This window comes from Octopus sinensis, linkage group LG6 (genome assembly GCF_006345805.1).
Source record: "Octopus sinensis linkage group LG6, ASM634580v1, whole genome shotgun sequence".
Taxonomy (NCBI): domain Eukaryota; kingdom Metazoa; phylum Mollusca; class Cephalopoda; order Octopoda; family Octopodidae; genus Octopus; species Octopus sinensis.
Window position 1 is genome coordinate 45,498,149 of NC_043002.1, and position 18,626 is coordinate 45,516,774.

General features: G+C 35.9%; 1 protein-coding gene across 1 annotated transcript in view; it reads left to right on the plus strand.

Moving 5' to 3' along the window:
- LOC118763904 overlaps positions 1–18,626 on the plus strand; it is a 39,509-nt gene that overhangs the window by 6,154 nt on the left and 14,729 nt on the right. The window contains exons 3-9 of the mRNA XM_036503859.1: positions 670–713; positions 3,333–3,403; positions 5,185–5,321; positions 9,688–9,962; positions 11,652–11,728; positions 14,208–14,380; positions 17,428–17,606. Of these exons, the coding sequence (XP_036359752.1) occupies positions 670–713; positions 3,333–3,403; positions 5,185–5,321; positions 9,688–9,962; positions 11,652–11,728; positions 14,208–14,380; positions 17,428–17,606 (956 nt within the window). The remainder of the gene's footprint in view (positions 1–669; positions 714–3,332; positions 3,404–5,184; positions 5,322–9,687; positions 9,963–11,651; positions 11,729–14,207; positions 14,381–17,427; positions 17,607–18,626) is intronic.

Below are 18,626 nucleotides of genomic sequence, written 5' to 3' on the forward strand. Positions count from 1 at the left end.
GGCCATTGAGGCACACAAGCCACCACATTGCAACAAGGACTGGACCTTGTGACAGACATGATCATTAGGCCCAAGCTTATCTTGTTTTCCATGCCTTAAAAATAATTGAGAGTACAGTACTCAGTTTGTCACATGTTTAACCCCAGCTGTTGCCAGTACTCCTTTTTGGTTAAGTGAACTGGAGCTATATGAAAAGAATTTAATTCAAGAACACAACATACCAGCCAGTCTAGGAATTGAGACTATGACCTACTAGACCACGTACCTTCACAAGCTGTATGTTAGTCATCTTAATTTTATAATTTCATATGACCTAGTGTATTTTAAAATGCTAGATATGATGCTAAAATTGGATATGCTTAAGGTAATGAGCTGATAGAATCTTTAGCATTCTGGGAAAAATGCTTAGCGGCATTTTGTCTGTCTTTACATTCTGAGTTCAAATTCTGCCATGGTCGATTTTGCCTTTCATTCCTTCAGGATTGATAAAATAAGTACCAGTTGAACACGAGTCAATCTAATCGACTTATCCCTTCCCCCAAATTGCTGGCATTGTGTCAAAATTTTAAACTAAATTTGAATATGCTAAGAATATACATAATTGAATTTAAAGATGCATTCTCTTTTATATTAAAATTCCTTACTTTACCCCTTCTATTCATCTTTCAGAAAATATCGTATACATTGGAAACATTGACTCCAGCTCAACAGAGGTAAATATTTGTGTGTATTTATTTGTTTTGATTTGTAAATAAAAATGTGTTTTTTTTTCAGTGAAAAAAATCTGTCATTTCAGGCAGATTGTTTGGACCAAAACTACTCTGTCTCTCCAAACATTCCTATCTTCCAGGACATTTTTGAGGTCTTCTATTTGTTACTCAACATCACAAGAGGATTGATCAATGTATATTATTCTGGCTCATTGAACATGAGAATTCCCATTGCTCATTATCCACAGAAAGAGCTCATTCACTTATTCAACTTTGCTTCGAAAGTAGTAATCTGCATGTCTTGTCCTCTGCTCTGAAATGATTGATGTGTTGGGGATATTTCTATCGAATGTTTCCATGATCTGTTGTGAACAGCATGCAACCTACATGTGTAGGTCCTATCTAGCTTACTTTCTATGTTTTTTGTCAGAGTTCACATGGATGAACCATAAAGAACTCATTCTACTATGACTCTGAAGAATTCCCTTTTCATTCTGTCAAGCAATGTAGACTAACAAATTCAACTTAATTTGTCCAGTGCATTCCATACTTTTGCTATGAGGACTGATACCTCTTTTTCAGTCAATTAGATGTCACTTCCAAGATCAGTGAAACATTCAACTTTCTTCAGGGGTGTACCACCCAATGGGTTGAACTGCCTGTTCTGGTTAAAATGTGTATTCAGTCTTCCCAGCATTCATATAAAGACCAATCCCAGAAGCTACTTCATCTAATGCATGCAGCAGTGTTTCAGCATTTATAAGCTTGAAAGGAAATAGTATTCCAACATTATGAACCTTTTTAACTCTTGATATCAACTTGCCTCAGACCATCCCAGATTCAATACAAACTTTCTGTTAAAATGTGGTCTAGGCGCAGGAGTGGCTGTGTGGTAAGTAGCTTACTTACCAACCACATGGTTCCAGGTTCAGTCCCACTGCATGGCACCTTGGGCAAGTGTCTTCTACTTTAGCCTCGGGCCAACCAAAGCCTTGTGAGTGGATTTGGTAGACGGAAACTGAAAAATCCCATCGTATATATGTATATGTATATATATATATATATATATATATATATATATGTATATATATATATATATATATATATATATATATGTAAGTGTATGTCTGTGTTTGTCCCCCGCCAACATCGCTTGACAACCGATGCTGGTGTGTTTACTTAGTGGTTTGGCAAAAGAGACTGATAGAATAAGTACTAGGCTTACAAAGAATAAGTCCTGGGGTGATTTGCTCAACTATAAGGTGGTGCTCCAGTATGGCCGCAGTCAAATGACTGAAACAAGTAAAAGAGTAAAGCGTAAGATTTTTTTTTTTAAATCTTCACTCAAAATTTTATGTTCATATATGTACCAAACAATTATAATCAATCCACCCTTTTTTTTATGTCTACTTCTGTATTTTATATTTTGATTATAATTGTATTTTTATCTGTCACTATATCCACGGGTTTAGTTTTGTCTGTAAACTGCTGAAAATGACCCATCACTTTGGGTATGCATTTTCACACTGAGTGAAATGACGAGAGGATCTAATGAAGAACTTATTGAAACAATCGCCTGAGGAGACACATTTTACACTATGGATGGATGATAATGATTACACATTTCACCAATGTACTGCAGGTGTAAAATTGTGTCAAAACAATTGTAGTGATTTTAAATAAAGAATGTTGTTCATTCCATTTTCTATCAAATATCTATTTCTGTAAACTCTATGGATACTATGGAATTCCTGACAAATATTCAGAGCATTTCGGAATCAGGTGGCCATTAACTATGGACAAACTTTGCATAACATTCTACAAGATTTTTACCCAAGCCTCATACAAATTCACTCACAAGGCATTGGTCAACTCAGAGCTATAGTAGATTGATAGTGGGTTTACATTAAGTATGATACTTAGACAGCTTTTCTTTTCAAGTTTCTGAAATAAAACCATGATTAAATTAAGTATTTTGGGTTTTTGATTTGAGATGATTTTTTTCCATTCATTATACAACTCTATAAAAGAGATTTATTTATATCAGCCGTTTGTATGATAATGAATGAATATGAATATGTTAGCAATGAGTGATCAGTTCTTTTGTACCTACAAAGTGGGGAGAGAGACCTCTTTCAGTCACAAATGACCGTGGGATCGCACCTAGAAAGTCACCCCCACCTGAGGCACAAGTTTGGGTGACATGCATATCTGTCTCTCCTCTCCACACCACCGATGTTGTTCAAGGCAAAAGCCAATACAGCTTGGTACCAGTGACATCATAACTCATTTGTGCAGCTGAGTGAACTGGAGCAGTGTGAAATAAAGTGTCTTGCTCAAGAACACAACATAAAGCCTGCTCCAAGAATGAAACTCACAACCTCACAATTGTAATCCCAATGCTCTAACCACTGAGCCATGCGCCTTCACTCTATACCTAAAATACATGGCACCTAATCATGTAAAAGAATAAAATACCTATAGTAGATTTGATCCTCACACATCTATGAGTTGCTAGTGTACAGTAACCTATCCATTCATTTGTTTCATATCTCAGCTCTATTCTATTCATTGCATTACATGTCTTTTTTTTTTTTGTTTTTTTCTTTTCTTTTTTTTTAGGAAGAACTAAAAACATTTTTCATTGGAATAAATATTTTGAACTTAACCATTTTGAAAAAAAGCCATAAATGGTAAATGACTTTCTTTATTCTTTACTAATAATGGTCTTTGATGTAAGCATAAAGTCATACATGTTTCAAGAGGGAAGTCAATATGATTGACTTTCCTCTACTATCCCTCCCCCACCCCACTTAATATACTGGTACTTATTTTATCAAGCCTAGAAAGATGAAAGCAAAGCCAAGCACAACAGGATTTGAACTTAGAATGTAAAAAATTACAAATAAATATCATTATTCTTCAGTAATAATATTAAAAGTTGAAGGTCCGATTTAGTTTACTCTTTTACTTGTTTCAGTCATTTGACTGTGGCCATGCTGGAGCACCACCTTTAGTCGAGCAAATCGACCCCAGGACTTATTCTTTGTAAGCCTAATACTTCTATCGGTCTCTTTTGCCAAACTGCTAAGTTACTGGGACGTAAACACACCAGCATCAGTTGTCAAGCGATGTTGGGGGACAAACACAGACACACAAACATATACACACACATAAATATATACATAGACATATATACGACAGGCTTCATTCAGTTTCCGTCTACCAAATCCACTCTCAGGGCTTTGGTCGGCCCAAGGCTATAGTAGAAGACACTTGCCCAAGGTGCCATGCAGTGGGACTGAACCCGGAACAATGTGGTTTGTAAGCAAGTTACTTACCACACAGCTACTCCTACGCCTAGTGTTGGTTCCCCCCCCCCCAATCCATTTGACTGGGAAAGAAACATTTGCAAAACTGGGGGAATTACTAAGAGGGTCAGTGTAATTAATATCATCTTCATCTTGCATCCATTTTTCCCCCCATGTTGCTATGAGTTGAACAAAAGCATCACACCACTTGTCATTCTTCAATGCATATGGCTGTAGATGAAGCTACTGATTTTTGTTGTTTCTATGCATTTTATTGTGTTACCGGCAGTAGAGTATGTCTAAAGAGTCTTCCTCAATCCACTATCAGTTTTTATTAACAGTTGCTACTCCCTTCGATGATCTATTTACTCAGAGGTTTCTGACATTTGCGTCTCCTCTGTTAACAGATTTAGAAATAAGAACAACCCATTGCTTGCAAGAGCATTCCAATGCAGTGGAGCATATAAAGAGAAGTAAATTTCAATAGGAGTGGCATAACACTAACAAAATTAAATTTTTTTTTTTTGTCTTTGGTTAGTGAGTGTTATTTCCTATAAAGAAATCAAAGGAAATGACTACTATTTCCTTTAATTTGATTTTGTGAGCTGGATATCAATATTTTGAAACTGACCTATTTTCCATTACACTTCAGATAGATTCAACACAGAATTGCTGAAGCAGAAATATCGTTATAGCAAATATTCTGCTCAATACCACAGATTTGCTTGTCAGTTACTTGACCTTAACCACTTGAGCATGAGTGGTTGACAATGTACGCATATCTGAGCATAAGCAGGAGTAGTGGGGGAGCATCATAGCCATGTGTCGAGAAGGATTCTTTGGAATTTGAATAAATGTAACAAAAGCAGGGTTTGAAGGAAATATTAGTCATTTATCATACTTTCAAAGGGTAAGCAAATAGGAAATGACAGTTGCTACTCAAGGACAAAAATCATGTTACACAATGTAATTAGCACATTTGGAAGTACAAAGGTTGCTGCAGTAACATAAGACACTCAGAAGATCTAGTGCTTGAGAGATGGAGTGCATGTGTTTTTATAATCTTGTTTATCAAATGACCACTTCTATTTATTGAGATAAAAAAAATTTTCTACTCTTTATTATTGACGATGTTCATAATGTTCTTTGTTTCATACTTTCAGTTTTGCTTTTGCTAAAGTTGGATGCAAGAGTGATATTGACAAAATATTTAGGTCATATGGTAAGCTGTTCAAGTCAAGAAGACTGATCATTAAGTCATACAAACAGCAAAGTAAAAGTAATGATTCTATAATGGAGGGTAAATATTCTTTTTTAAAACTGATTATTAATATTTTTCTCTATTGTAACAAGTCACACTTCTACAAGATTTTTGTTGCTAAATATTCATCATGATTCTTCCCCACTATCACTTTAGTATTTAGTATTTGTGTAAATTTGTAGTCATCCATACATACAGGCATGTCCTTTGCAGGTGCCGGTGCCACATAATATGTGCTCATACTGGTACCACATAAAATGCACTTGTACTGGTGCTGCATAAACATACTCATGCTAGTTGCATGTAAAAGACACCCAGCACACTCTGTAAAGTGGTTGGCATTAAGAAGGGCATCTAGCCATAGAAACCTTACCAAAATAGACAACTGATGTCTGAACAGCTGGCCAGCTCCTGTCAAACTGTCCAATCCATGCCAGCATGGAAAACGGACATTAAACAATGATGATGTCTGTCTGTTGCATACATTTTCTCCATCAGTTCACAATCCCATCCTCTTATCTGTAATTGTTGTTTTGCCCCAATTTGTTTTTAATTAAGCAGACCTATGCTCATAGGTTATCAAGCTATAACCAGTCTGTCTTTATAAGATAATTATATGGGATTTGAAAGAGATTTAGTTGCTAAATTCAGTAGATCAAGTGATACCACTGTTGGCTTGTCTATCTGTAATTTAATACTGTAAAAGGTTCAGTTTACCATTGCACGAAGCAAGATCACTGTATGATTAAAATCATCCCATTATTGCACTGCTGAGCTTAAGCCATCCCATGAACCAGGATCATGAAACAATATGCACCATAGCTTTGTTTCAATTTTGGAAATAGCACACATGCACAAATGTACTTGTAAAGTAACTATTGATAATGGCATTCTTAGTTGTTTCTAATTTTCCTTAAAATAAGGAGGACAATAAGAGAGAATTTATTAAAGGCAGTTCTCTTCCTCATCATCATTGTTTATTTATTACAACTTGCAGTTAAGACAGGCATGTTCACTCCATATCACATTCCATCATGAGTGTCTTAAGTTCATCTAGGTCTCAAAATGGTTTTGAAAGGACACCCAGGGTTCATGCTCCCATGGGTCAGTTTCTAGATTATAACTTGGTTGGCCAGACAACTCAGGTTGTTGCTGACATTACCCAGCAAGCTTCTTGCATCTTATTATCTTGTTGGTTAACTAGGAAAGGACGTCATATACTTGCTTATCTATCACTTTCTACATCTAGCTAATAATGAAGGCCAAGTTTCAAACCCATAAGGGAGGAGTGTCTCATTTGTTGCTTTGAAGATTCACTTCTGGAGAGATTTGAGGTTCAGGTATTTGTTATATCATTGATCACTTTCCAGGCAAGGCCAGCTCACATTTTAATGTCCCTTTCTGAGTTCTTTATGGACGATCCAAGATACTCAAAGTTGGAAACTCACTTGAGTAGCTGATGGCTATATTGTAGATTGTGTATTCCATCTTCTTCCTGTTCTGGTATAGAGCAGCTTCATTGCATTCACTTTATGCCCTAGACCAGTGATTTTCAACCAGGCTTCATATAAGATATTGTTGTTAAAATTTATCTGCAATAAATTGGTTAGCTTCAGTAAGTTCCATTGAACCTTGTGGTGTATGACCAATTGAGGCACTTGGTGCTGCATTGATGTTTTTTTTCTTTCTCTTTTTGTTTGTTTTTCTTTTGTAAAATATATTCCTTTTCACTGAATTAACTATTTTAAGTGATGTGAGTTTAAGCACAAACATTTAATTAACATTTATGTATAATTAGCACTATGACCGGCAACGCCGGGTCATAGTGCTAGTGCATGCATATACAGCTGTGTGCGTGCGCACATACATGCGAGTTCTGTCCAAATCTCTGACCAATCACATACAGCTAGCTGGCATTCAATTGGCATGTCTAGTTTCGGGCATTTTGATTGGGTTTTGGATAGAAAATTCACAAAAAAGTCACTTCTATTGATTTTTTAATGGCTTTGCAGGGTGACTGGGGAAATGTAAAGATGTGCACGACCACCCTTGGACAGTTTTGAATGACCATAGAAAGTGTGAGCTCTCTAACTGAAAAATTGTGGATTTGTATAAAGGACACACACACACAGACATTTTGCCGTTTATATATATAGAGATGTATAATATTTAACATTCTTGCATAAATTTACATATATTTCCATATTTCAATAAATTACATTTCATCTTTGTCTGGAAAATAAATTGGTTATAATTCTACAAGACACAAAATATTTTAATAATTATTTTTATACAATTCCTAATGATATAAAAATATGATGGAATGCTCTTTTTAACATTATATAACTAGGAAGGTCCATCCAGGGAAAATAGGAGTCAAAGGGGTTCATAGGTGCAAAATGGTTGAGAACCACTGCTCTAGACAGAAGGGCCTGATCATCTGTAATTTTGTCAGAGAACAAAGTGATGTCGTTTCTAAAGTCCTGAAGTGTTAGTGTCACCAAACCCGCTCTCTTAGACTTCTTTATTAAGGAAGGATATAATGTTAGTGTTGAAACAACAGATCAATTCACTGAAATTGTTTGTTTCTTCTATCTTTTGTTTTACAAACATTGAGAAATGGGTTTGATATAAAGGAAGAAAAGGTCAAATGCAATAGTTATTTTTATATTCAGAATTATAGTATTGAGCTGAAAGACACCAAATTCTGCCTTATATATCTAGGGTTTTTTTTTTATAAATTCACCAATCTTTATTTTTTTTTTTTTTGTTACTTTTCAAATTGTAAGAACCAGTACCGCCTGACTGGCCCTCGTGCCGGTGGCATGTAAAAGCACCCACTACACTCTTGGAGTGGTTGGTGTTAGGAAGGGCATCCAGCTGTAGAAACTCTGCCAGATCAGATTGGAGCCTGGTGCAGCCATCTGGTTCGCCAGTCCTCAGTCAAATCGTCCAACTCATGCTATCATGGAAAGCGGACGTTAAACGATCATGATGATGACGATGAACTAAAATTATATTTTTTTAACCATTTAACTACCAAACCTTCTGCTTCCTTAATAACATTCCTCATCATTGTTTTCATCATCAATTACAATCTTTTTTACTGATTTCTCTAAGTTCTTTTTTTTATTTGCCTTTTACTAGTTTCAGCCAATTCTTAGATAAAATAAAATCTCTATTTCCTATCACCTTTATCCATTTTTTTCTTGCTGCCATTCTGTCACTGTTATTCTTTGACATTCTTTTTCAAGTATTACCTTGATTATTACTTTCTGACATCTCTATATATTTACTTTGTTCATGCATTCATTCTTACAATTAAAACTTTCTTCTTAGTTCAAGTATTGAATATATATTATATATATTTTCAACTCAGCCTTCATATACTGTCTTTTTTCTGAAGTACAGAACCATATGATATCTTGAGAAATTTCCAATTTCTTTTACCATTTCTCAATGTTTATAAAACAGTTAAGTTTTATCAATATGATATCCTCCAATCAAGCTATCAGTGTCACAGAGGATGCTCATATGTAATGAGTAACTTTGAATAAGCTTTTACTCTCCAGGTATCAAAAACATTTCAGATCTAATCATGCCACTGCTGATTTAGATTGAAAACTCTTCACTAAATGTGAACTTTCAAGTCGTTTCTACATATTGGAAGACTTGATCTGAACACTTTACTCTAATAAAACAATATCCTGTCCCTTGCAGCAGTAAATTCTATCTACCTCATGGTGCACATTTAGAATTTGGTTGAATGAACAAGCATAAATTATGCTCACCTGCTGACCTGTTTTTATGGAGGTGAACCTATGGAAACCAATCCAAAATAGAGACTGGAGTCTGGTGCAGCTCTCCAGCATAGCAGATCTAGTCAGACTGTCTAACCCATGTCAGCATGGAAAACAGGCGTTAAGTGGTGGTGGCGGCAATGCCAGCATTACTATTATTATCATCATCATTATTAAGGCAGCAAGCTGGCAGAATCAGCATGCCAGGCGAAATGCTTAACAGTATTTCATCTGCCGCTATGTTCTGAGTTCAAATTCCACTAAGGTCACCTTTGCCTTTCATCTTTTTGCAGTTGATAGATTAAGTACCAGTGAAACACCGGAGTTGATGTAATCAACTAGCCCCTCTCCCAAAATTTCAGGCCTTGTGCCTTTAGTAGAAAGGATTATTATTATTATTATTATTATGGTATTATGAATTAATAACACAATGGATTTTTAATTATACATACATTCAGAGCATTGGATGAAAAACAGCACATCATTTTCTTACATACAGACTCCCAACCATAAGTAAGTATAACTATATTTGTATAATTAGAAGTGGTAATGCATATTTTCTTGAATTACGTTTGTTGAATCTTACCTGTGAACTTTATTTCTAGAATCTCCCCAAAAAATGGTTTCACAGAAAACTAAATCAAAGAAATCTGAAAAGAAATCAGCTACATCTCACATACATAATTCCAAGCAACTTGAACCTAAACCTGCAGTCATGCCACCACTTGAAGATATTGGTTTCAATCTGCAAGAAAATGAAACTAATTCTGAATTGAATACCTCTGCTCTTGGAAAAGTTCTAAGGAATGATCATGAAACTGTCTCCTTCAAGAATGGAATTTGTTTATTTGTTGGTAACTTTCCATATGGTACCAGTGAGGTAAAGTTTTATTTTAGGTTACTAAAATATTAAGAGATACATTTTATATTTATTCATTCATTTGTTTAGCATCCATTTTCCCATACCATCTTGGGCTGGCTAGGGGCCTTATATGTGCTAGCAGTTTACTGCCTGATGCCCTTAACTGTTTTATAAGTCAGGGTTGTTTTATTCCAAAGGTTTTCAAAAGTGCAGAGTGACTGGTCATATTTTTTTCATGCCAAGTAAACACATCCACTGTATATTTGTCTTCACTCATTTATCACTGTTCTTATTTTATCTTATGTCCATTGTCTGGAAATCTTTCGTCACACATCTGTGACCTCTTCAGCAACTCTTCCATCCATGTGTATCCTCCTGTTTTGTTTAGTCCATTGTGTCTTTCTGTTAAATTCATTCTGATCAAAAAACAGAACGGACTAAGCAGAACAGGAGGAAAAAAATGTGGATGGAAAAATCACTGAAGAGATCACAGATATGTAATGAAAGATTTCCAGACAATGGACATAAGATAAAATAAGAACAATAGTAAACGAGTGAAGAACGAATATATGGTGCATGTGTTTCTTTGGCAAGGAAAAAAGGAAATAACAATCCTGTTGTATAACAATGTTTCAACATATGAGTTCACATGAGGAATCTTGTAAAACAAATTCATAAATATTTTTTATTAATTTGAGGCTATAGTAGGAAACAGTTGCTCAAGGTGCTATGTCAAGCAACTAAACAAAGCCATTAGTTGAAAGCACAGATGTTAATCTCACACCATGATTACACCAATGAGTTTCATAGAATTAAATATTTATACAAACTATCACAAACCTAGGCATGGCTGTGTAAATTTTGTGAGTGGATTTGGTAGATGGAAACTGAAAGAAGCCTGTTGTGTATAATATATATATGTGTGTGTGTGTCTTTATGTTTGTTCTCCACCACTTCTTGACAACCGATGTTGGTGAGTTGGCATCTCCGTAACTTAACAGTTCGGCATGAGCCTGATGGAATAACTAACAGGCTTTAAAAAAAAGAAAGTACTGCAGTCAATTCATTTGACTAAAATCTCTTGAAGGTGGTGCCCCAGCATGGCCATAGCCTAATGACTGAAACAAGCAAAAAATATTTTTGCAGAAAATTAATTTATTTACTGTATCAGATATGTAATTATTGTTGTAAGCTTTACTCGTTTACTTATTTCAGTCATTTGACTGCGGCCATGCTGGAGCATGGACTTATTCTTTGTAAGCCTAGTACTTATTCTATTGATCTCTTTTGCCGAACTGCTAAGTTACAGAGATGTAAACACACCAATATCAGTTGTCAAGCAATGTTGGGAGGGCAAACACACACACACATATATATGATGGGCTTCTTTCAGTTTCTGTCTACCAAATCCACTCACAAGGCTTTGGTCAAACCAAGACACTTCTACTATAGTGGGACTGAACCTGGAACCATGTGGTTGGTAAGCAAGCTACTTACCACACAGCCACTCCCGCACCTATTATTGAACATGTCATTACCGAATAATAAATACTAAATAGAGAACATGTGACCTTGATTACACAAAGCTGAAATGACCCACTAAGGTCAAAACATGATAATCTGGTCATCAAGCCCACATTCTCTTTCATTTAGTATTGTGTATTTTGTGACTATTGCTACATGCGTATTAATGTATGAACTTTGCAGAATGACTTGATGGAACTTTTTCACCCAGTCAACCCTCTGTTTGCACTTGTTAAGAATAGTGATAACAAGAAATATAGGTAAGATATATCTTCCATTTTTTTTGTCTTTTACTTGTTTCGGTCATTAGACTGTGTCCATGCTGGGGCATCACCTTGAAGAATTTTTAGTCGAATGAATCGCTCCCCAGTACTTATTTTTTGTTAAGTCTGGTATTTGTTCTATCAGTCTTGCTGAAGTGCTAAGCAATGGGGATGTAAATATACCAACACTGGTACACACACACACATATGTATATAACAAGCTTCTTTCAGTTTTTATCTACCAAATCCACTCACAAGGTTTACATATATATATATAATCAAAATAAGCAACAAGAATGACTCCGGTAATTTGGTACGATCGTTACGTACTACATCATTTTATTAAATGTTGTAAGTATTACAACAGATTTAAGATGTCAATTATAGAGGTTTTCCATTAATACAAAAATTTTCAAATCAAGTGGCAACATTATAGAGAAGGTAGATATACAGACAAAGATGTGGATTTAAATTTTAAGAACATATGAGGTAGTGAAGTCCTTCCACTGACTGACTAAGATATGGTTATATATATATATAATATTTGGCAAGTCCCACTAATTTGAAACCAGTTTTATAATTGTTAATGTGCAAAACTCTGTCCTCATGCATCACATTGTAATGTCTGCCAGTTAAAGAAAAATATGTGTATGATCATGTTTTGAATTCTGTTTTCCTGTCTGTATTATATATATTTTCTTGTTTATATATATATATATGTGTGTGTGTGTGTCTTCTAGGATCTCGGGCATCCTCCATCTGATTGCGCTCAAATTTGATATGTAGATACCGACGGTATCAGGGCGTATATAAGTCTTGAAAAAATTACAAAAATCGATTCCAGGTGAGAATGCGATCGCTAAAGCCGTGGGAACGTGCATTTGTATGCGCAAGTACATTAGCTGTTGCAATCGATACTACGTGTACGCTAGAAAAATGCACGTGCAGTTTGCGCAAAAAAAGACGGCTGGCTTGAAATAATGCCAATCTGTGGTACAACAAAGCTTTCCATTACAATCTGCCTTTCACTCTGAGATAGAGGCCCTTTGTTGCCAGCAGGGGTAGGAGCTCTCTGAACTTTGCACATCCTAATCTTATTCTCACAGTTATGCTCTCGGAACAACCACCTCCACTGCTAACCTGGTGGCCTAGATACTGGAAGCTATCTACTACCTCTAGCTTGATCTCCTGGCAGTTGATGGAATCTATTTTCCACACATGTTAATCATTTATTATGCCAGTGGAACTTCCACATACAAAAGTTAGTTTCTCTGTTAACCTTCCTTTGATGTTGCTGCACCTTTTGTGTGTCCAAAGCTTATACTGGGTGCATCTTATGGAGTTTCTACCTACACCCTTTCTACAGATTGAGCAGAGCCATCTACCTGAGGGGGTTTGTGATTTGTTTGCCTTCCTACTTACTATGACTTTCGTTTTTGCCAAGTTAAATCTAAAGCCCTTTGATTCTAGACCTTGTTTCCATACCTGGAATTTCTCTAGTTCAGGTAGTGATTCAGCTTTAAGAGCAAGGTCATCAGCATAGAGAAGCACTTAGGGGTAGCCTGTCTTGAATTCCTCTGTTATTGCCTGGAGGAATATGATGAACAAGAGGGGGCCGAACACCAATCCTTAGTGAACCCCTACTTGTACTCTGAATTCTTTGCTGTACTCATTGCCCACCCTCACCATACTGGTAGTGTCCCTGTACAAGGCTTGTACAGCTCTCACCAACCACTTGTCTATCCCTAGTTCCAAGGGACTCTGTCAAAAGCTTTCTCGAAGTCAACAAAAGCCAATTACAGAGGTTTATCTTAGACTAAGTATTTCTCCTGCAGTTGATTTACCAGAAATATAGCATCAGTGATGCTTCTCCCTAGTGCAAAGCCAAGCTGCATCTCATCTAGACTAATTCTCTCCCAGATTACTTGGACTATGACTCTCTCCACAACTTTCACCACCTGATCCAGCAATTTGATACCTCTGTAATTATTTCTATCTAAGGCATCACCTTTACCTTTGTTGCAGTTGACTATGATGCTGCTACACCAGTCATTGGGTATGACTACTTCATGTACCACCTGATTTACAATATGAGTGACTAGACCATAACCCACACTGCCAGATATTTTAAGTATCTCAGTTGTGATTCCTGAAGGACCGAGGGCCTTCCCCGTCTTCGTATCCTTAATTGCTCTATCTACCAGGGTACTGTCAATTCAGATAGCTTGTCCCTCAGTTGGGTCAACATTTGGCAGACTCTCCTCCCATTCATTCTCCATGTTCAGCAGTCTTTCATAATGGCATCTCCAAGCCTCTTTCTTTGCAGACTCATTAAAAACAAGTGCACCATCATCCATGTGGCCACATTTCTCTCCTATGACATCATTGTCTTGCAATCTGAAATACCTCAGTTCATTTATTCATTTTATTTTATGTATATATGTATAAGTATAATGTTTTTATTTTTATTTTAAAGCACTCAAAGTTTTATATATTTTTGGAACACTTTTGACTTGAAGAGAGCTATAAAGAAATTTGACAAGTCAACATATAAAGGTCATGTTTTGCTTGTTTCCTCGCCTTATGTTGAAGCAATACTCACTAACGATAACTTTTCAAATAGTTCAGGATCTGTCGAGGAAGTTCAAGGTAATAACATTTATTGTATTACTAAATTATAGCAAGCAAAACTAAGAATTAAAAAAAATTTTCAACTAGAAAATTTTGATAAATTGAATCAAATTTCAGTAAAAAATTTGCATGGAAAATTTATAATCTTAATTTTCTTTTTCTACTATAGCCTCGGGCCAACCAAAGCCTTGTGAGTGGATTTGGTAGACAGAAACTGAAAGAAGCCCGTCGTATATATGTATATATATATATATATGTGTGTATGTTTTTGTGTCTGTGTTTGTCCCCCCAACATCGCTTGACAACCGGTGCTGGTTTGTTTACATCCCCGTAACTTAGCGGTTCGGCAAAAGAGGCCGATAGAATAAGTACTAGGCTTACAAAGAATAAGCCCTGGGTTCGATTTGCTCGACTAAAGGCGGTACTCCAGCATGGCCACAGTCATATGACTGAAACAAGTAAAAGTGTAAAAAAGAGTAATTGTGGCACAATACCAGCAATTTTAAGGGCAGAGGAAATTTGAACTCAGAATGTAATGAATCAGAAGAAATGCTGCTAAATATTTTGTCGGACATGCTAACAATTCTGCCTGCTTGCTACCTTAATCTAAAAATATGTGAATAGATTTATGATCAAGCAAAGAAAGGATTTCATCAATATAATGTGATCTAACATATTGCTAAATGTCTAAAATTAGAAAACAGTACATAATTTATTGTTGCTGAAATTTTGGATAATTTCCTATGATAATCTTGGCTAGTTTTTTCATCAACCAGATTATTTTGTTTCCTCCTCAAGTCATCAGTCTTCAATCAATAAGTATAGATAATTGTAACTACTCTTTCTTTAGGCTTTACTGCAGCCTTCAGCTTTAAAAAAAACAAGAAATATAAATACTTCCTTGTTCAAATTTTCTGGTTTATTTAATTTTGCATTTAACCCCGTTCTTTTGTTTGTTTTGTTTTTGTTTTTTTGTTGAAATACGCTGCCTTTGCTTCAATTAATTTTGAGAATAACAATGAATTTAATTAAATAACTTTGCCATTATTAAGCTGGTGTTTGATGAAATTTTGATCATTTTAAAACGAGAAGTTTTATATCATAGGCCCAAGAGCAATCCCTGGTGGGTTGGTATCAAATCAGTTGAATATGCTTATCAAAACTGCTGAATGTACTCTTTTACCTGTTTCAGTCATTTGACTGCGGCCATGCTGGACACCGCCTTTTAGTCGAGCTAATCAACCCCAGGACTTATTCTTTGTAAGCCTAGTACTTATTCTATCAGTCTCTTTTGCTGAACCACTAAGTTACAGGGACATAAACACACCACCATCGGTTGTCAAGCAATGTTGGGGGGACAAACACAGACACACAAACATATACACACACATACATATATATATAATTTTAAAATAGGATAAAATCTTCATAAGAAATTATCAAGTAGTTAGCGTGAAAAACCTCATAAGAGAAAAAAAATCTGTAAATTTTTTCCACTTGAATATATTTATATTATATAGAGGGCATTATTACACATAAATGCTGCACGCTAGGAGGGACTCTTAAAATCAAAACTACCAAAATAAACATATCATACCGAATGCAAGTCTCGAAGCAAGTCATTCTGTTTTTAAATATATATATATGCATATATACGACGTGCTTCCTTCAGTTTCCATCTACAAAATCCACTTGCCCAAGATGCCATGCAGTGGGAATGAACCTGGAACCATGTGGTTGGTAAGCAAGCTACTTACCACACAGCCACTCCTGTATATTTAAAATTTTTTTTTTTGTAGTACTTGCTAAACAAGGGATTTCAAAAGAATTCATTGACTTTTAGAATTCTACAGCAAGACACCTGTTTCTGTCCCTGTCACACTCTAACCTCTCTTCACCCAGCACAAGGCCACTTCCTCTAATGCCCCACCTCTTAAAGGATCTTTGTCTTGCGAATTACTTGGTAGCTCCACCAGTGCTGGTGATGCATAAAAAGCATCCACTCCACATTGTAAAGTGGCTGGTGTTTGGAAGGGCATCCCACTGTAAAAACTGTGCCAAATTGGACAGTGAAGCCTGGCGTAGTCTTCTACCTAGCCAGCTCCTGTCAAACCATCCAACCCACGCCAGCATAGAAAATGGTTGTTAAATTTTGCTTTCAAACTTTTAGTTAGCCCTTGTTTCATACATTGAGTTATATAAAGCTTTCCTTTCATAAGTTTCAAGTTACTCAGGTGATTGAACAAAAGTGGGAGTGTGTATCATAAGGAGATTGGACACTAGAGAAATATGACCAGTGTATCACATGTGATACACAAGACAAGCAAGGGGTTAAGTGTTTCTGATTTAGGCACAAAGCCAGCAGTTTTGAAGGGAGGGAGCTAGTCAATATCATCAACCTTGGTATTTGACTGGTACTTTATTTTATTGAGAGAGATAAAAGTCAAAGTTGACATCAGCAGGATTTGAACACAAAACGTAAGGATTCAGATCAAACACCACACTGCAACTATTCCGATGTTCTAATAATTCTGCTAACTCATTACTTAATAATGATTTCTTTTGACTGTGTACTAGACAAACATTTGCAAGAGAGAAACAGTTGAATAAAACCTTACGTATTATTGGTTCATCCCTGTGACATGGAATGTAAAATTATCTCAAACAGGAATTGAACTCTGAATAAAGACAGAGAAAACAAATAAGAGAAATCAATTTATTCCAGCATTACATTATTTCTACTAATAAACTTCCCTTCACATTAGCATATTAGTTATTACAAATTATATCAAATAAACTTAGTATTTGCAGTTTGACCCTTTTAATACCAAACTGCCAGAGATCGCCCATAATTCTATAGTACAAACAGCCTGTTTTAAAGTGATCTAAATTTAAAGCTTCCATCAAGATTTCACATTTATGTTCCAAATACCAACTCAATAGTGACAAGTTACTTTACTAAATTTTTCATTGTTTTGGAAATTAATTGAAACAGAGGCCAAGTATGTCAACAGAAATATAATAACAAAAGGGTTAATTTCACTTTTGGGTTATATCTTTTCCAGAAAACACTACAGCAAGTGATCAGGATTCTATCATAAGTTTCCAGAAAGAAACCGCTCGTCTGATCCATATTTATAGAGAATTTTCTCTAGAATCTGAACTACTGACAAATGAAATTGTAGTATGTATCACAAGACTTGTGAACAGGCATTGTTTTTGGGCTCATGTAGTTAGTGAAAAGGTAAATAAATTTAAATATATTTCTTCCTGTTGCTAACCCTTACTTTTCAAGCAAATTATTTTGACTCCACTGCATTTCACATGTCGAAACTATTGTAACTGCCAAGCTGCAAGGTTTGTGTTCACAAGAGAATTAAATAAGTGTTGCCATTTTCATTCAAATGGTACGAGTGTGAAGACATGCAGAAACAATACACACACGTACACACATAATACATGCATTATGGACTCTCCTACTACTTCAACAAATGAGGATTCAGCAAGATACAGAAACATGACAACCTTATGGCTACCTGTGTATAGAGTCAAAGCTGAAGACATCCTCTACCTGTCTTCCTGTTGCCTCTTTCCCTATTGTCACTAGATTCATAAAGTAAGTGTGGTGGTGTTGGAGCTGGTGTCTTTGTTTACCAATCAACTTGCACAATGAATACTGGGCATATTTCTTGCAGAGCCATTCCTGCTCTCTCTTTCTTCAAACTTTTTATTAGTCTGGTGCAATATATACCACAAGCCCAGTACTTCTCAGGATGCAGGATTTGCCTGGAGTTAACTTGTCTTGGATGAGCAGCTAAAGAGCTGAAGGGCCTCATCTTCTCTGGGTCCATTGAGGTGTCTGTAGAGAGAGAAAGTGATACATACACACATACACACACATACAATGGACTCACCCATCAAAAATGATGTATGAACATTCAGCCTTTGCAAACCAACCTGCACAAATGATTCATTTTATAGTGATCAGATGTTTGTGCAGATATAGAAGAAATTGCAGAGTAACTCAAAATGAAGCGTTTGCCCAAGAACACAATGTCTAGGATTTGAAATCACAATCGCTCGATCATGAGTGCAACACCCTAACCACTAAACCATATATATATGTAAATAAGGGATGGCTGGTAAATAAGTGCATCAAACAAAAATACCATGTGGTAGCCATTCATGCAATTTATATTCAGCTAAATTTCTTATAGATGTTACTGCAGCATGGGTACAGCTCAAAGATTAAAAACCAGTAAAA